The sequence below is a fragment of the Dasypus novemcinctus genome, chromosome 26, assembly GCF_030445035.2.
Source record: "Dasypus novemcinctus isolate mDasNov1 chromosome 26, mDasNov1.1.hap2, whole genome shotgun sequence".
Classification (NCBI taxonomy): Eukaryota; Metazoa; Chordata; class Mammalia; order Cingulata; family Dasypodidae; genus Dasypus; species Dasypus novemcinctus.
In genome coordinates this window covers 13,134,874-13,152,942 of record NC_080698.1, presented here as the reverse complement: position 1 = coordinate 13,152,942, position 18,069 = coordinate 13,134,874, and the positions used below count along the sequence as shown (strand labels likewise).

The 18,069-nt window shown below is 58.0% G+C and overlaps 2 protein-coding genes and 1 pseudogene across 3 annotated transcripts; 1 reads left to right on the top strand and 2 right to left on the bottom strand.

Moving 5' to 3' along the window:
* Positions 1-5,576: 5,576 nt before the first annotated feature.
* On the bottom strand, positions 5,577-6,446 carry LOC101414117 (hydroxymethylglutaryl-CoA lyase, mitochondrial pseudogene; annotated as a pseudogene).
* An 885-nt stretch (positions 6,447-7,331) lies between these two features.
* Positions 7,332-10,098, top strand: RPL29 (ribosomal protein L29). The gene is made up of 4 exons (XM_004465739.4): positions 7,332-7,442; positions 7,852-7,896; positions 8,237-8,301; positions 9,606-10,098. Exons 2-4 carry the CDS (start codon positions 7,860-7,862, stop codon positions 9,975-9,977), a joined length of 474 nt encoding a protein of 157 aa, XP_004465796.1. The 5' UTR covers positions 7,332-7,442; positions 7,852-7,859; the 3' UTR covers positions 9,978-10,098.
* A 1,989-nt stretch (positions 10,099-12,087) lies between these two features.
* ACY1 (aminoacylase 1) lies at positions 12,088-16,897 on the bottom strand. 2 transcript variants are annotated; one of them, XM_004465742.5, is made up of 15 exons: positions 16,834-16,897; positions 16,136-16,249; positions 15,452-15,516; positions 15,262-15,366; positions 14,904-14,998; positions 14,544-14,620; positions 14,355-14,444; positions 14,210-14,266; positions 13,804-13,877; positions 13,676-13,725; positions 13,415-13,559; positions 13,246-13,314; positions 12,621-12,700; positions 12,450-12,510; positions 12,088-12,350 (listed from the first exon to the last, which is right to left on the bottom strand). In XM_004465742.5, exons 2-15 carry the CDS (start codon positions 16,227-16,229, stop codon positions 12,186-12,188), a joined length of 1,227 nt encoding a protein of 408 aa, XP_004465799.1. In that variant the 5' UTR covers positions 16,230-16,249; positions 16,834-16,897; the 3' UTR covers positions 12,088-12,185. The 2 variants fall into 2 exon arrangements, with proteins under 2 accessions (XP_004465799.1, XP_004465798.1); XM_004465741.5 differs by lacking the exon at positions 16,834-16,897 and adding an exon at positions 16,587-16,697.
* Between the last annotated feature and the right edge of the window lie 1,172 nt (positions 16,898-18,069).

The following is an 18,069-nucleotide window of genomic DNA, read 5'->3' as shown; positions in this document are numbered from 1 at the left end:
AGCCCTGGGAGGGACACCCGCAGGGCCCTGTGGGGGGCGGCCCCCGGCCCTCAGTGCCCGGCCATCCCTCAGCTCAGCAGTAGCTGTGGGGCCACCCCCACCCTGGCCCTGGAGTCTCTGGTTCCCTCCCTGGCTTTGCCCCTACTCCCTGTGTGCCCCTGGGCAAGCCTCAGTTTCCCCACCTATACCCGTGGAGAGGGGAACTAGATGATCTTAAAGGCGAGGCCCCGGGGACCCTCTAAACTCTGCCGGGGGCTCCTGGGTGGCAGGCTCTGTCTCCTGGGAGGGGAGGGCTCAGGACGAGGAGGGCGCAGTGAATGGGGGGGCCGGTGAAGGGGGGGCCAGGGGCTCGAGATCCTCTGGAGATGAGGACCCTGTGTTTATACAGGAGGATTTTCCCAAAGGTCCCGTCATCCCACCTTTTCCCTCCCTTGGAGAGTCCCCCAGCTGAGCCCCAGGGAGGAGCAGCCCCACCTGGCCAGGACTTTAGCCCCAGGGCTGGCCAGGGGAGAAGACCCCCTCCCCACCCCCAGCCTCTCCTAGGCCTGGGCCAGGAGGGAGAGGGAGGAGGAGGATGAAGCCAGCAGGGCATGCCAACAGGATGGGGGGGGGGGAGAAAGGGGGGCTGGGAAGGGCTGCGGGTGCCCGGGCAGCGAGCTGGAGCCTTTGGGAGCTGCGGGAGGAGGGGGAGGGCGGCCCCGGCCCTCACTTCGTTCCTCCTTTCCACACACTCGGCCTTAAACAGGAGTTGCCTCAGCCTTGTCTTGAGTTCTCCTCCTCAGGGGCTGGGAGCGGGAAAGGGGGAAGCCCTGGCCAGCTCGCCGCCCACCAGCTCCATCTCTTCCTCTTCCTCTTCCCAGTCAGGGGGCAGTTCGCTGCCCTGGCTTGTCCTCTGTCCTCTCCTGGACCGTCCCTGAGGTCCCTGCCCACCTCCCAGAGACGCTGGCTCCCCATTCCCCTTTCTAGGGCGGGGCGGGAGGGTCGGAGCAGAGGCAGGGGCTGCTCCCAGGTCGCCTGGCAGCTGGTGTCCCTGGGGTCCCCGCATGGCCTCCCTGGGTGTGCCTGTCCCCGCTCCTCGGGTCGCAGCAGACACTGCCCCGCGGTCGCTCTTCGTTTTGGTGGGACCTCTAGCGGGTCAGGGCCCAGGCCCCGGCTCCCCGGCTCCCCAGCTGGGAGGTGAGGCGTTGAGAACCCGCCCGGGTGCCCCCCACGGCTGCCGCGAGGTCCCGGGAGCAGAGCCCCAGGCCTTGGGAGTGCCAGCCCTGCCCCCGGCGTTTCAGACGGGGAGACTGAGGCTCGGAGAGGGGGAGTGGTAGCCAAGAGCGAGGGCCGGGGGCACTGGAACCCCAGCCTGTCTGATGCCCGGGGGTGAGGCAGGGCCCCGGGTGACTCCGAGGCGGGCTGGGAGCGTCTGATCACAGGGGTGTCACAGGCTTGGAATTCTCTGCCCTGAGCTCTCTGGGCGGGGGGGAGGCAGGGCTGGTCTGGCAGGGGGCGCGGCGGGGGGCACGCGGCAGGGAGGCAGGAGGCCTGGGAGGCTCAAAGCCCTGGGGGGCGCCGGAAGGGGGCCCGGGCCGGCCAAGGCAGGCGGCTCCGTCCGCGGTCCCACGCTGCCCCCGTGTGGGCGACGGGCTGGCGTTCCCCGTTAGGGTGCCCGATCAGCCCTGGGCCAGGGGACCCCAGAGGGAAGATGAGCGGCCTGAACTGTCCTCTCTCTTCCCGACAGCTCCTGCGCTCCAGCGGAGGGGCCCCTTTCCTTCTCCCAAGTCCTTCCAGTCCCAGACTCCGGGAGGCAAGGGAGCTCGAGCGGTCATGTCTAACCCTCCACCCCATGCTCCAACCCCAGTCCTTTAACCACTGCTTGCATACTCCTCACAGCAGGGAGCTCACCACTGCTGGGAGCCGCTCAGGATTTGAAGGGAAAAAAAATTTTTTTTTTGAGGTACCGGGGTTGGGTATTGAACCCCTGACCTCGTATGTGGGAGCCGGTGCTCAACCGCTGAGCCACATCAGCTTCCCTGAGTTGTGTTTTTTTTTCATTTGTTTATTGCTTGTTGTTTTTGTTTTGTTTTTAGGAAGCAGCGGACCGAACCTGGGACCTCCCACGTGGAAGCAGGCACTTAGCCATTTGAAGCACATCTGCTCCCCAGTAATTTGAAGGAAATTCTCGTCCATGGAGGCGGCGTTTTCCTCCCTCAGTCCTAGGTGTGCCTTCTGGGGCCACAGAACTGGGTGGCCCCTCAGTTGTGGATTTCTAAGCAGTTCCAAGACCCTATCCAGGGCTTCGGGGACTCCTCGGCCCCCGTCTTCTCTCCTGTGGACGAAACATCCTGGTTCTGATAACTGCACAGCTGCTCTTGTCTGGATACACTGGTGTGCCCTGTCCCTCTGCCCCTGCGGGGACCAAGGGGCCAGTACTCCCCCAAACGGTCACCCCCTCTCTCCTGCCCTCCTCCTTCCCACAGCCGTGGCTCCCACGTACTACTGACCTTCTTTCCCTAACCTTGCTCCCCTCCCTGAGGCCTCGTGGAAGAGAGGAACGGATGCACTAACAATGATTGGGCTCCTACTGTTTACTGGGCACAGTTTTCTGCTTTACCGGAATTGGCCAGTTTAACTCTGGGGGCAACTACTATTTTACCCGTGTTACACTGAGAACAGGCTTAGGCTGCAGGGCTCTGGACCCGTAGAAGGTCGGGCTCTTCCCTCCGAGACTTCATTCACGCAGCCGTCATCCGGGGACATCGTTCCCTGCTCATGACAATCTTGTGTAACACTTTCCAAAGAGTATTTTGTTTAACACACCTGAAAACTTATCCTGAGAAGAGTCCATGGACATCATCAGGTCCACTGGGCGATAGGCTTGCATTCCCGGTTGGGGCAGAGTCTCTGGTACAAAAAAGGTGAGAATATAATGCCTAATGCTTCCTCTAATAACACACTCCCACCATCTGTGATGAGGAAAGCTTCTCCCATCTCCAGTCCATGTGGAGGCCTGGGTGCGCTCTGTCCTCTGTGGTGTGGAAAGTGTGTATATAATAAGTTTCCATTTAGAAAGAAAGAGAGAGAGAAAGAGGGAGGGAAAGAGGGAGGAGGGAAAGAAAGAAGGAAAGAAAGAGAACGTGAGGGGAAGGGAGGGAGAGAGAGAAAGAAAGAAAGGGAAAATTATCTCTAAACACATAGCTGGCCTCAGCATCCTTCCCGCTTTACAGAGCACAGCAGGCTAGAGGCTCCAGACCATAGCCCTCTCTGGCCCTCAGACAAGTCCCTTTGGATCACAAAGACCCTCATTCTTGTCGTTGCTTTCCCCCTTGCCTGGAAGCTGGGATTTCACCCTGGGCCTATCCCGGTCACAGCCCCAGCAGTACTGAATGGTCATCGCCCATCTCTGAATCTGCCTCCCCTAACAGACTGTGGCCCTCTCTGCTCACCGCTTGCTCTGCCATTGTCATAACAACTTGGCAAAACGGGGCCCTGGCAGGTGTCACCGCTCACTGTTGAGGAGTTGCAGGAGCCACTGCCCTGGCTAGAGGGCCACATGGCTGGGCAGCCTGGTTCCTTCTGAAGGTGCCTCAGCCTCCTCTACCACTCCCTACTCTGCTGGCTTCTTTGTCTCAAGGAGGCACAGTCACACCTTCTCTTCCCCGTCCCAAGCTCTTACTCCACCTCTCCCGCTCGCCAGGCATGGAGCACGTCATTTGAGTCTGGGAAAGTGCTGTGAAGGAAGCAAACAGAATGAGAGGACATGGAGTAATTGGGAAGATGGGGCAGAGGGGTCTCTGTTTTGGATGAGGCAGTTCAGAGAGTCCTCTCCAAGAAAGAGGACACCATCCAAAGAGCAGGGGCAAAGGCTTGTCCAGGTGGAGGGCCCTGAGGTGGTAACAAGCAAGCAGGCCCTGGGTTTGGGGTGGCTACTAGGGTCAGGGGAGGCAAAGAATTTGTCTTTAATGCAAGGGAAGTCCTTGGAGACTTTAAGTGACAGGATCTGTTTTGTGTTTTTAAAAGAGCCCTTGAGGGAGCTGGTGTAGCTTAAGCGGTTGAGTGCTGGCATACCACATATGAGGTCCTGGGTTCAATTCCCAGCCCCAGGACTAAAAAATGAAAAAAAGAAAGAAAAAAAGGGAAATGGATGTGGTTCAACTAATAGAGCGTCTGTCTACCGTATGGAGGCGTATGGAGGGTCCAGGGTCAATCCCCAGGGCCTCCTGACTCGCGTGGTAAGTTAGCCCACACACAGTGCTGCCGCGCGCAAGGAGTGCCGTGCCACGCAGGGGTGCCCCCATGTAGGGGTGTCCCACATGGAAACAGTGTGCCCCGCAAGGAGAACCGCCCCTTGTGAAAAAAGCACAGCCTGCCCAGGAATGGTGCTGCAGACACAGAGAGATGACACAGCAAGATGATGCAACAAAAAAGAGACGCGGTTTCCCAGTGCTGCCGGATAATGCAAGCGGATGCAGAAGAACACACAGCGAATGGACACAGAGAGCAGACAACAGGGGAAAGGGGAGAGAAATAAATAAAATAAATCTTAAAATAAATAAATATAAAAAGAGCCCTCGGGCTACAGAGAAGAGTGTCAGAGAGGGCGACAGAGCTGTTAGGAAGCAACACGTACTCAATCTGGATGTCCAGTGGGCACCTCAAATTTAGTGCATCTCAAAAGAAACACCTGGATCATCGCCCCCTCAAAACAAAACTCCCAAAAATCCCCCTCCCCTCCCCCAATTTCCCATCTCTATAAACAGCAACACCATTCAGCCAGATGTTCAAGCCAAAAACTTGCCCCCACTCCACCTTCCAAGGCCAACCTACTCTCTTTCCTTTTCTCTCCATCTCCACTACCCCAAATAGGGCCAAGGCAGTCATCACCCTCCCATGGACTTGGTTTCATTAATAATTACTTTTTAATTGCGGTAAAACACACATAACCATTTTAAGTGTCTTTGACATTAAGTACATTGACAATATTGTGTAACTTTCACCTCTATTGCCAGACTATTATTTTCATCATATCAAACCAGAACCTATACTTACAGTAATAACTCCCCATGCCCCAAACTCCCACGCCTGGTAACCACTTTTACTTTCTGTCTTTCTAAATTTGCTTCTTTTCAGTACTTCATATTTTAAAAATCATACAGTATTTGTCCTTTTGGGCCCGGCTTATTTCACCCAAAATGATGCCCTCATGCCTGCAGCAAATGCCCTCTGCCAGCTTGGGGGTCAACTCCTCCATGCCCCTTTACCCTGAGAAGTCAGAGAGCAATGGTTCCAGGCCACGGCAGGGTCCAGCTGGTAGATTTCACCCACACAGGAGACTCTGGGATCAGGCCAAGCCAGAGAACTGGGCTCCCAAGTGCCCTCAGGAGGATGCATTCAACTCCCAGCCTTTGATTCCATGGTGGAGGAAGACCTCCAGCCCCCAAAGCCTCTCGCTCAGGTCTGGCAGGCCAAGCGGCTCCTCCTGCCCCTCACCTCCTTTCTGCCTGGAGAGATCTATGTGCAGAGCTGGCTGTGAGGTGCTGCTCCTTTTCATTTCATTTCATTTCATTTCATTTCATTTCATTTCATTTCATTTCATTTCATTTCTATGTCCCCATCTGCAAATCATCAGCTCATGCCCCTATTCCCACACGGTTCCAGGGCTTTAGGAACTCAGAGTTTACAGGTAGCCTGAGCCACTTTGGAACTGGTTTTTCTGTTCAGAGCCTGACAGATAAAGGCCCCAGCTTCCAGGAGCTTCTGGAGGTTTACACCCTGCAGTGCCATCAGGGTGTTGGCCAGGGCTTGTCCATAGGTGTCATGGCAGTGGACAGCCAGGGCCGCCAAAGGCACCTCATGCATGACAGCAGATAGCATGTCCTTCATGACCCCTGGGGTGCCCACGCCGATGGTGTCCCCCAGGGAGATCTCGTAGCAGCCCATCGAGTACAACTTCTTGGCAACCTCCGCTACTTTAGCCGGGGAGATCTTTCCTTCATAGGGGCATCCCAGCACGCAGGACACATACCTACCCTCGCACGGAAATCCCGGCGGCCTGAGCTGCCTTCAAGATTTCGTCAAACCGCTGCAAACTCTCATCGATGGAGCAATTGATGTTCTTCTTGGTGAAACGCTCCGAGGCAGCTCCGAAGATGGACACTTCCTTGGCACCAGCAGCAACCGCTGCCTCGAAACCTTTGAGATTTGGGGTCAGGACTGGGTAGTTGATGCCAGGAAACTTCTGAATGCCCTTCAAGACTTCAGCATGGTCAGCCATCTGGGGAACCCACTTGGGAGACACAAAGCTGGTGGCTTCTATAACAGGGAGTCCTGCTTCAGAAAGCATATCTATCAGCTTGATTTTCACTGGAGTCGGTACGATATTCTTTTCATTCTGCAGTCCGTCCCGGGGACCAACTTCCACAATTTTCACCTGCTTTGGGATTGTGTCCACAGATGAAATGCTGAACTTAGGCTGGCCGATGAAAAGAATAATCTGACGGGATATGACTACTCAGCAGCTGAAAACACTAAAAAAATAAAATTAAAAAGCCTGAGTCTCCTCCCCACCAAGTAACAGATGCTTCTTTGCCCTATTTCCTCTAGTCATCTTAATTCTACAATTCTTCCACCCATCGCTTTTATTTGGCATATTTTCCCCACAAACCATTCTATTATTATCTCATTGTAGTTTTAAATTGCATTTCTCTAATGGCTAGTATGTGGAGCATCTTTTCATATACTTCTTGACCATTTGAATATCTTCTTTGGAGAAATGTCTATTCAAATCTTTGGCCCATTTTTTGTTTAGATTGTCTTTTTGCTGTTGAGTTGTAGTTCTTTATGTATTTCGGATATTACATCTCATCAGATATATGGTTTAGAAGCATTTTCTCTTTTTATAGGTTGTCTTTTCACTTTCTTGATTTCTTTTTTTTTTTTTTTTTTTTTTTAGGGGGTACCGGAGATTGAATCCTGCACCTGGTACATGCGAAGTAGGCACTCAAGCACTGAGCTATACCCACTCCTGATAACGTCTTTTATGGCACAAAAGTTTTAAAAATTGATGAAGTCCATCTCCCATGGACGTTTGCACCATCCTCCTCACAGCTTCTTCTCCTCTGCCCCCTACAGTCCATTCTCCATGCAGTAGCCAGGGTACTTTTAAAAAGTCACTCTGCCGAACAGCCCTCAAGGACTCCCTTCCTTCTCAGGACCGCTAATAAGACCAAGGCCCTTTGAGCCAGGTTGGCAGCCCGGAGAGGGTGGGTCTGGCCGGTAGCACCGCCTCTCGTTCCGGCTTAAGCCCGCGTTGTTCTCGGAACTTTCCTTTCCGGCGCGTGGGGTGCCGGGGGGACTCTTACAGTAGCACCTTCCGGCCTCATCGACCGTATTTCCCGTGCTGCACCGCAGGCTCCTTTCTCTTCCGGTCCCAGGCGCTCCGGGAGCTACTGGCGCGGGTGAGAGCTGTCTGCACGGCATCCAGCGCCATCCGCGGCCCCGGGGTGGGGTGGTGGGTGCATGGGTGGCCTATCACGTGGCTGTGGGAACACAGGCCGCAGGGTGGGGAGTGGTGCCCGCCGTTCCTAATGGCATGAGGGGGAGGCGGGAGAACTCGGATTTGGGGAGGGAGGCAAATTCCGGGGGTGGGGGGGGCCTGCAGGGAGGTTTCGGACACCGTACCTGGGTTTGGGAGGCGGGTACCCGCGCTGTTCCGTGCAGAGTGAGTCGGGGCGGCGGGTGGGGGTCGCAGATCCAGCTGTCTGCTGCAGTCTCTTGGCTTCTACCTTCATTCTCTCCCAAGTCGGGGAGCAGAAGGAGGCCCAGCCCAACGAGCAGCCAGACCTGATGTCTCCTCTCATTGTCCAGGTGCAGACATGGCCAAGTCCAAGAACCACACCACGCACAACCAATGTAAGTTTTCCTGCCCCAGCCTCCAGGTCCAGGTCCCAGATCCTGGCCAGATGGAATTAGGGATGCTGGGGGTTGGGGTGTCTACAAAGGGGGGTGTTTCCACCCAGGGCCCGGAGCCGGTTTTGTTTTCAGCCAGTATTATCTTTGGGATTCTTATTTTAAAGCCAGGGATCCATTCGAGGTACCCACCATGCTTTGCATTTAGTGGTAGGGGTTACCCAGAGCTCAAGAAGACCTCCTCTGGGAAAGAGGGGGTCTCCTAGGCTTGCCATCTGTGATGGTGCATAGTCTTATCAGAGTGAATCTCCTTTGTGGTCCTAATTCCTCTTTTTCCCTGCAGCTCGAAAATGGCACAGAAATGGCATCAAGAAGCCCAGATCACAAAGATATGAATCTCTTAAAGGGGTGAGTGTGTGCGCTGAATCAAATTGAAGCTTTTCCCTTCTCACTTCCAGTTGTACAATCAGGTCCTTTCGTGGGACCTTTTTCCAGCTACTGTCTCTGGTCTTACCTGGCTTTTCACAGCCCACAATTCTTTTCTCTACCTAGGCAGCTTTTACCTTTATGTCAAGTCCTTCTCTGTCCATAATGAAGCTTTGTCTGTACACAGCACCTTTTTGACTTTTCATTCTATATTGTCCAGCCTTATCCCTTTGATCTGACCCGGTGCTGGGCTTGGGAACAGCTCCCGTCTATCAGGGTGTTCTAAGAATAAGCTGAGATCGGTGAGGCTGTAGGGCCAGGGGGAGAAAGCCTTCGCCATGGGTGAGAAGAGCTGAGTTGTTCCCAGCCTGCTCCTCCCCTGTACCTTTGCGCTCTGATCCATGGAGTGGATTGCTGGACTGCTGGGTCTCAGTTTCTCCATCTTGATCTCTCATTCTCCCTCATCTCTTGTCAGTGTGTTACACCAGACATAGTATTCATCTTACACTCCGAGGGGGTTTCAGAGAAAATGAGGCTGATACCCTTCTGTAAGAAGGTCGAGCCCTGGCAGGGAGGGCAGCTTTGTTCCTTCCTTCGGCATGCGTGTTTAACTCGGCTGTGCGTCGGATGTGGCCCTGAAATACGGTCTGTGTGCAGTATTAGCAGGGTGGAGCATGGGTTCCCTGGGGTATTCTTAACATCTTTTTCTGGAGAGAATCTCTAAAGGTTGAATGTTTGTTTGTATTTAAGGTTGACTTTTTTTTTTTAAAGATTTTATTTCTCCCGTTCTCCTGCCATTGTCCTGTGTCCATTTGCTGTGTGTTCTGTGTCTGCTTGTATTCCCATTAGGCAGCTCCGGAAACTGATCCTGGGACCTTCCAGAGTGAGAGAGAGGCAGTCATTCTCTTGCACCACCTCAGCTCCCTGGTCTGCTGTGTCTCTTATTATCTCTCCTCTGTGTCTCTCTTTTTGTTGCGGCAGTACTCCTGTGCGGGGCAGCACTCCACGTGGGCCAGCTTGCCACACGGGTCAACTTGCTCTCACCAGGAGGCCCTGGGCCTGGGCATTGAACCTTGGACCTCCTGTATGGTAGACGGGAGCCCAGTTGCTTGAGCCACATCCGCTTACCAAGGTTGACTCTTCATGCTGTCTTTAGAATGCTGAGCCTTCAGCAGACCTTGACTGGGGCCTGATTTTCTCCTGGGCATCACTGGAGAGGGATACCAGGGGTGACTTGGGGACATCCACGTCCTGCACTGAAACCCTGTATTTTTCTTGTCTTCCAGGTGGACCCCAAGTTCTTGAGGAACATGCGCTTTGCCAAGAAGCACAATAAGAAGGGCCTGAAGAAGATGCAGGCCAACAATGCCAAGGCCATGAGTGCACGTGCAGAGGCCATCAAGGCCCTCGTAAAGCCCAAGGAGGTCAAGCCCAAGATCCCAAAGAGTGGCAGCCGCAAGCTCAATCGACTTGCCTACATTGCCCACCCTAAGCTTGGGAAGCGTGCTCGTGCCCGCATTGCCAAGGGTCTCAGACTCTCCCGACCAAAGTCCAAGGCCAAGGATCAAACCAAGGCCCAGGCTGCGGCTCCAGCTCAGGCTACTGCTCCTGGTCAGGCTCCCAAAGGTGCCCAGGCCCCCACGAAGGCGCCTGAGTAGAGCCTTCTGTCTACCAGGGCGAGAGGATGGAAGGACTGGTGTGACCCCTGGGCTGCCATCTGCATGGGGCTGGGGTCCTCCTGTGCTGTTTGTACAAATAAACTTGAGGCAGGAGCTGTCAGTCTGCCTGTGTCTACAATCCTGGGGTGTAGGAGGCTCTCAAATGTTGGTTCCTCCATATATGTGGGGAGAAGAGTTGAGCTTTCTTTGATTGGGTGGTGGGTCATGGGTGGGAATCGGGAAACGGGGCCCTGGTGTTCAAGAGGGGCCCTAGTACATGGGAAGCAGTTGCCAGCTGCCCGTTTTAGGTCTGATAGTCCTCCTGCGAGGAGGGGTGTGCGTGTGTTGGAGAGCTGCACTGTGGCCCAGGGTGTTCCAGGCCGCGCTGGTCCCAGTGCTCCTGGCCAACATCTGTTGCTCTGGGTTATGCTGATCCTCCCTGAGTGCCAGGGACCCTAAAGACAGGACAGTGCTGGCCCTGCCTAACTGGGCCCAGGAGAGGCCCACAGGCATGCTCATGAAATACTGCAGAGGATAGGAGAAACCCTGCTGTACCCCCTGGACCAGCTGTGTCATCTCAGTGCAGCTGTGGGGTAGTGGGCTCTTCCATATAATCCTTAAGCCAGCCTTTGAGTCTAAAACGTGGGCACTTGGGAGGCTCAAATGGGGTGCTGTTATGCTGGTGAATAGGCACAGGTGAGGAAAAATATTCAAGGTCACATTGCTACTAAAAGTTGGAGTTAGCATTTGAACTTGGCCCATGGGGCCCAGGAGGTTTAAGGAGATCACCCAGCCAGGGCTGGGGCTGCAGTTTTGCTAGCGTTTGATTGCAATCCTGGCATACTCTGATCAACTGCCCCTCCCCAGGGGGTGTCAAATGAGGGTGGGTCTTGGAAGAGGGATGGCTTTGTTCTCTGGACGTGGCCTGGTCCACTGGCTGTTCTGGACAGCCAGAGGGAGACAGGCCTTCCTTGGCGTAGCCCTAGGTCCCCAGGCTGGGCTGGCTTCCAGAGCCAGGCCCATGTTGCGGCACCTTGGACGGGGTGTGAAGGCAGCGCTTCACAAGGCATCCTGCCCTAGGGAGGAGCGAGCCCTGTCAGGAAGCTCCGCTGTGAGTGAGGGGAGGCTAGGCCCTGGCCCCACACTCAGGGGCTTCGGCTAGGCATTCTTAAGGTCACAGCCAGCCACTGCCCTCACATCCTCCCCTGTGATGCTCGTGGATCCACTCGGGGCAGGCTTTCTGGAGGCAGGTGCCGAGATGGAGCCTGCCCTGGGTGAAGATAGGATTTTAAATTGTTTCTCAAATGCTTGAGGCTCAACCTTGATTCCTTCACTTCCAAGGTGTGTAGCCTTGGTAAGCTGTAGCTCAGCTTCAGTTTCTGCTTCTGTCAAATGGGTCAGAACCAGTGGAACCTGCTTCATTGTGCAGTTCTGAGGGCTCAGGAAAAATGAAGCCCTTGACAGGCCTGGTTTAGCAGAAGTCCATGAGCAGGGAGCGGGGAATAGTGCTGAGAGTGTTATACTAAGCCTGCAGGGCACAGGTGGCTGGCCCTGGATTTCCCCCCGGCCACCACTGGTGACTTCAAAAGCCAGCCCTCCCTGTCTCCTCTGCCCCGAGTTCATATGGAGGTCCAGACCAGCTAGAGGAGCAGGTTTGGCTCCTGGGGCCCGGCTGGCTCTTAGCACTGCCTGGGGCCCATATGCACACACTGACCCATTACCCCTGGCCTATTAGACCTCTGCCTCACTGTCGCCTGCTCTCCCAACACCAGGGCAGGGGCCACATCCCTTTTCTGTCAGCCTGAGGATTTGACAAGTGCTTGCAGTCCTGCCTTGCCAGCTGCCCTTGGTGTGTCCCACATCTGCCACAGGCCTAGCTTGGCCCCCACTTCTGTTCCTTTTGTCTCCAGGTCCTGAATGTGTCCCATGAAGCCAGGAGGGGCGCCCTCTCTAAAATGGGGATGGTATTCCTGACTTTGGGTCAGATGTGGGTCTGACGGCCGCTGAGAACAGCCCCTTGTTGCTGGTGGTACTGGATAGACGTGGTATGTTAGGGGGCCCAGAGCAGTGTGGGGTGGTGGGGCAGGACTGTTAGTCCCTCAGAGGCGGCCCTTGTCCACTCAGACTTTATTGTCGCAGAGACAGAAAGGGCATCCTTGGCACCGGTCGGTGTGGAAGCTCCAGGCTGGAGGTCAGGAAGCGTGCGGCTCAGCTGTCGCTGGGCAGGGCAGGCACGCTGGCCAGGGCACGCAGCAGGCGTGTGTATATGTCAACCCCACGGAGGAACACGGCCTCATGCAGCCGCTCGTCGTGGTCGTGCAGCAGCACGGGAGTGCGGTTCATGGGCGAGAAGCCCAAGGCTGGGACCCCTACCTGCAGGGGGCGAGGAGGAGAGCCATCAGGGGAGGGCTGGATTCAGGCCCACCCCTCTGCCCCACCCCCACCGCTTTGGCTGCGGTGCGCGGGACCCACTGCGCGCAGATAGCGGCTGTCGGTGGCAGCAGGGAAGATTTCAGGCTCCAGAGTGAGGTTCCTGTGGGGAGAAGAGCCTGTGAATGAGGGGAGATGGGGGAGGGTGGGAGCGGGCACAGAAGGGTCAGGAGCTGAGCTGGGTGAGGAGGGCACAGGTGCCAGTGCACTCACATGTCCTTGCAGACCCCGCTGAACGCGGCCCACCAGGGGTCTGAGGCATCTGTAGATGTCACTCGGGACTCCGTCCACTTCTGTGGGGAGGAAAAGGTCGAAAGGATCAGGACAGGGGCCTGGGCGTCTTGCCCTGCTCATCATGGGGCCCCAGATGGCCAGTCCAGCGCCAGGCCCTCAAAGGCCCCAGGCCTGGGACCCTCCCATGCCCTCCCATCTACTTACCTCCCGTCACCCTTCAGAACTAGCCCTGGCGCCCCTCAAGACGGGCTCTCCCAGATCCCTCTGACTTCCACTTCCAGGCTCTTGGGGGATGGGGTCACACCCTTTTCTGGACCATGTATTTGCTGTATTTTATCTAAATATTTGACTATGTCTACCTCCGCCCTTCAGGCTGTAAGGAGCACGAGGGCAAGAGCTGCGGTGCCCCTCACTTCCCACAGTATCCCCTGGCTCTCAGCCGTGCCTCCACAGCTAGGCTAGGAGCAGCAAATGTGTCTCTCATAGCTAAAGAAACACCAAGACCCGTGTGGACACATTAAGCACACACTCCTACTGTGTCACACGTGGCGAGCCAGCCCCCCAGGCTCCCTGAAGTACCCCATCCCCAGTTCTAAGCCGATACCTGAGCAAACTCGAAGGTGACCCCTTTGCCAGCCGCCTGGCACCAGCCCCGCAGCTGCTCCTCGAAAGCCTAAGAAGAGAGAGATACGCTGACCCCTCAGGCTCTCCCGAGCCTCCGGGACAGGACTGAAGACTGGGGCTCCCTCCTCCAAACCCGGGTGCGGTGGCACCTTCAGGTCCACATCAGGTGCCACGCGGAAGTCGAAGCTGGCGCTCATGGTGGCAGGTACCACATTATAGGCCACACCGCCCTCCAGCTTGGTCAGGTTCACGGAAGTCACAGCCCCCTGGGTCAGGTGGGGGTTTGACTGCAGCCTGCGGTGCGGGACGGGGGAGGAGCAGCAAGGGGTGAGCCAGGGGGAAGAAAGGGGCTCAGCCGCCCTCGTCACCTGCATAGCCTCCCCGAGCTCCCCTTTCCCAGGCTGCCTCACCTCTGCCTCTCCTTCTCCCGAAATGCCAAGATCAAGCTCACGACCTTGTGCTAGGAGAGGGTGAGCGTCGATGTGAGGGGTCCCCGATAGGGCTTCCAAATCCCCCACCCCCTTCCCGTGCCACGCACCAGCTTCTCTGCTGCCGTGTCCTCGATGAAGCGTGAGCCATGGCCCGGCTGCCCGGTGCTTGTGACCCGCACCCCTGGGGAGGTGAGGGGGCGGTCCTTCAGGCCGGGGAGGCACAGCAGCCCTGGGAGGGCCTCGGTTTCCCTCTCATCCCAAGCTCCTCTGGCAGGGCAGAGCCCCCTCAGGGCCATCAGTGGAGAGCTAGTTCTGCTTACAGTCAGGGCCTCCCTTCCAAGAAGCTCGTGACCGAGGAATCAGGAAGGAGAAACCCAGACAGGAAGGAGGCAGAGGCCCTGGGTTCAAGGCCGGCGCAGGCTCCGGCTCGCTTCGTGGCCCTCGGCAGGTCCCTCTTGCTCTGGCCTCGTCTCCCATTTGTATAGTGACCCCCCCCCCCCAGCCCATACTCACACCAGGGGCTCCGCTCGCTGTAGAAGACAGTGAAGGCGTCGGTGGGGTTGGCCAGGCCTGAGGAGGGAATGGGGGTCAGTGGGCAGAGCGGCCTGGTCTCCCAGAGCAGCCTCCTGACGTCCTGCCTGGCCTCAGCGCTGCTCACCTTCATCCAGGGCAAAGCCAGCCCTCAGCGCCTGGAACTCCGGCCGCTGCACGAACAACTCCATGCCTCGGTGACCCCCGATCTCCTCATCTGTGGAGAAGGCGGGGGCACGAGAGGGAAGGCCCTCCCCCCAACACACCCTCTGCGCTTCCTCCAGGTACCCTTCCCCCCTCCCCAAGTCACTCTTACCTGGCACAAAGGTCATATGGATGGTTCTGGGGAAACAGTGGCCCTCGTCCTTCAGCCTCCTCACAGCCTCCAGGTACCTGGGTGGGCAGTGAAGGGGACGCAGAGCCAGGTGCTGGGGGGCTGACAGGTGTTCCAGTTCACCCAGCAGGTGGCACTCCGGGCCCTGGACCCTGCTCTGCCACATCCTGGCAGGGGACTCTGGGAAGTCCCAGCCCCTATCTGGACCTCAGTGCCCCCACCCACGCAGTGGTCAGGGCAGTAATTCCTGCCCAAGGTAAGAGGTCAAGGTATACCCCAGGCCCTGGGTGGATCTCTTGGGCTGACAGTCGTTGTTGGGGACTGGGAGTGGGAGACACTCACTGGATGCTGACACACTTCATGTCCTGGGCACCCCTGGCGTAGATGTAGCCCTCAGCGTCCTTGAAGGCCTCAAAGGGGTCATGACTCCAGGACTCCTGGGGGTAGGGGTGCGAGGAGAGCCCCAAGCCCCAGATTTACTCACTGACCCACTCTGGTCAACTGTGGCTCTGCCCTAAGAGCCCACTGTAGGGGAAGGGTGACGTGCAGGGGCTGGGGGCGTAGCTGCCCCCTGCCTTCACCCCCATCCCGGGCACTGAATCGCTGCTGAGGGCAGGCAGCTTGCGTGGAGAAACGTGGGCACTCTGAGGGTGTCTGGCCGCCTCCATCCCCAGAGCCTGCACGCACACCCCGCACGTACCTCAAAGACGGGCACCACATCTGTGTGGGAGTTGAGCAGGAGGGAGGAGAGCGCGGGGTCGGTGCCTGGCCAGGTCAGCACGGTCACCACACGGCCAGGTGCCACCTGAGGAGGGTCAGGAGGGGGTGATCCGTGCAGTGAGAGGGTACTGCAGACTCCCTCCCCTCCCCGCTCGGGGCCCCAGGCTCACCTCCACTTTCTGACAGCCCAGCCCCATCTGGTGGGCTCTCTCCTCCAGGAAGGCCACGGCCGCCCCTGGGAACAGAGTCTTAGAAGAGCTAAGGGCTTCTCCTGCCCACCCATGGACCCCACAGGCCCAGGACGAACTGGGGGATGGGGGGTGGGAGGGGCACACTCAGAGGTGGGAGCAGTCCCAGCCCCAGGCTGCCACTCCCCAACACAGCTCCACATGCTTTCTGTCCCCAAGGAAGAGGAGTTTTTTGGCCAGCCAAGTGACCTTCTGTGGAAGGCCAAGCAAGAAGTCCAGGGCTGGACTTCCTTTAAAGATGGGGAAACTGAGGCAGAGAGACAACATCTGCCAGCTGGGAAATCACAGAGCAGGGATTTGGACCCATATACCAAATTCCCCGCCACCAAGCTTGATTCCCTAAGGCCTCCAGGGGCTTCTCTTTCCCTCCTTCCTGCACTATCTCCCATCTGGGAAGTGAGGTGATGAGGCTGTTCTTTAACCAACAACCAGGAGAAACTTCTGGAGCAGCACAGCCTCTGGGGAAAGGGGGGCTGCTGCAGTCCCTGGAGAAGTGGGGAGGAGTCATGTGCGGCAGAAGAGAGGGGCTCAGCTGGGTGACCCGCCTGGAGGTGGCCCTGGCTCCTCACGCCCTCACTGCAGGCTCTGGAACCACCGCGCTCTCACCATAGTCGGGCTCGGGCTGGACGGTGCGGATGCGCAGGTACTGGCGGAAGAGTGTCACAGCCGGGTGCTCGTCCTGGGGCCCCTTGCCGGCCATGCTGCTGTGCACGCGGTGAGCTGGGGACAAAGCCAGCGGCTGCCGACCCCTCCCGGGGATGTGCACCCAGCCCCTCCCCAGGGCGGGTCCCTGTAACAGCCACAGGACGAGGGCACTCTGGTATGGAGCCCCCGTTCTGTTTCAAGGGCTCTGCGGGCTGCTTTCAACACATTTTCTTGTTTAATTCCCCCCGCCTCCCCCAAAGTTGCTGCCATTTTACAGAGGAGAAAACTGAGCCTCAGAGCTTCCAGGAGAGCTAGAGAGTAGCTGAGGCAGGTTTGAACACAGACATCGAGACCCGCGCCCTCCTCAAAATCTTCCTGGCTTTTCATGCCAGGGCGCCCCAGATCCCTCTACCTTTTTCCAGGGCCCCCCCCCCCCGCCTCGCTCGGTCCGGGTCCGGAGGCCGCGCCCTCCTCTCAGCGCCCGCGAGGCCTGTGGCCCGCGCTCGGGGCCGGCGAGGTCAAGGGCTCAGGCCCGCCCAGGCCCGCCCAAGCCCGCCCACCACGTGGCCAGGCACGGGCCCGGGAGGCGGAGACCCAGGACGGCGACCAGGCCCTCCCGCGTCGGCGGGCCCCGCCCCGTCCCCGGCCAGCCGCGTTACCCGAGGCTCGGACTCCAGACCCCGCCACTCGGCCGCCGCCGCCGCCGCCAGCTCGGCCCCACGCTCCAGGGCGAGGGCGGCGGGCCCCGCCCCCTGCAGGCCCCGCCCCGCCCCCGCCCCGCCCCCTGCAGGTCCCCCTTGGGCCCCGCCGCCAGTTCGGCCACTCCCAGAGGGCGCCGTCCACGGGAGCCATCCCCTGCCTCTCCCCTCCCCCCGCCCCCGCGAGTTCCCCCCTTTTCCTGCCTCACCGCCTTAGGGAGATTCTCCCTGCCAACTCGCAGGGTTCTTCTGCCCCCATCCTGGCACAGAGCAGGTGCCCCGACAACGTGCCAGAGACGAAGACTCCAAGTCGGAAGGGAGCATATGCGACCGCGTGTGATCGAGTGAAGTGCCACTGCGTGGGCAAAACTAAGTGCATATCAGTGGATACGGCCCTGTGTGTGACAGCATGTGACAGGGTGCGTGGTGTGATGGCAGCCGTGGGACCAAGGCTGTCTCGGTGAAAGGAGGTAATCGTGACACTGTGAGAGGTGGAGTGGAGCAGGAAAACATGCACATGGCCCAGTTCACGCTTGGCTGGCCCTGTGCCAGGCTGGCTCTTCTGCAGCCACCGGAGAGGGAAGATAAACAGAGGCTCAGGTGTCCCGGGGGCAGGCCAGCAGGGGTTCAAGAGGCTGCCCGCAGCTGTGACCGCTCAACTGTGTGCCCGCTGCCCTTTGTACCCCCAGCCAGTTATGCCCTCTGCTCCAGGGGCTGAGTCAGCTTGGGGAGGTGGGTGGGTCTAAGACTTCAACCTCTGGGTCCAGGGTGGGTGAGCTGGGAGGACAGTGGACGGGGCATTCCAACCACCCGGGGATCGGCCACCCACTCATGCCCAGGGCGCAAGCAGGCTTGGGGGTTTCCTCACAGTGCTGCGTTAGTTTTTAAGCCACGTTTGCTGCCCCCACCTCTACACACCCTGCTTCCTTCAGCCAAGGTCCTGCAGTCCTGGCTCACCCAACTCAGCCAGCCAGACTTGGATTTCCCACCAATCCCACTGGCCTGGCAGCAGCAGGCACCCCCACCCCAACTCCCCTCACTCGGTCTCATCCAAATCTCACCCAGCCTCTGAGCTAGGTATTACCATCACGCCCATTTTGCAGATGAGAAAACCGAGCACCCCTTCGATCCCACGTCCCAAGCAGTCCCAGACTTGTGTCCCACTCCCGCCCCACCCTCGGTATGCCAGGAAACGGC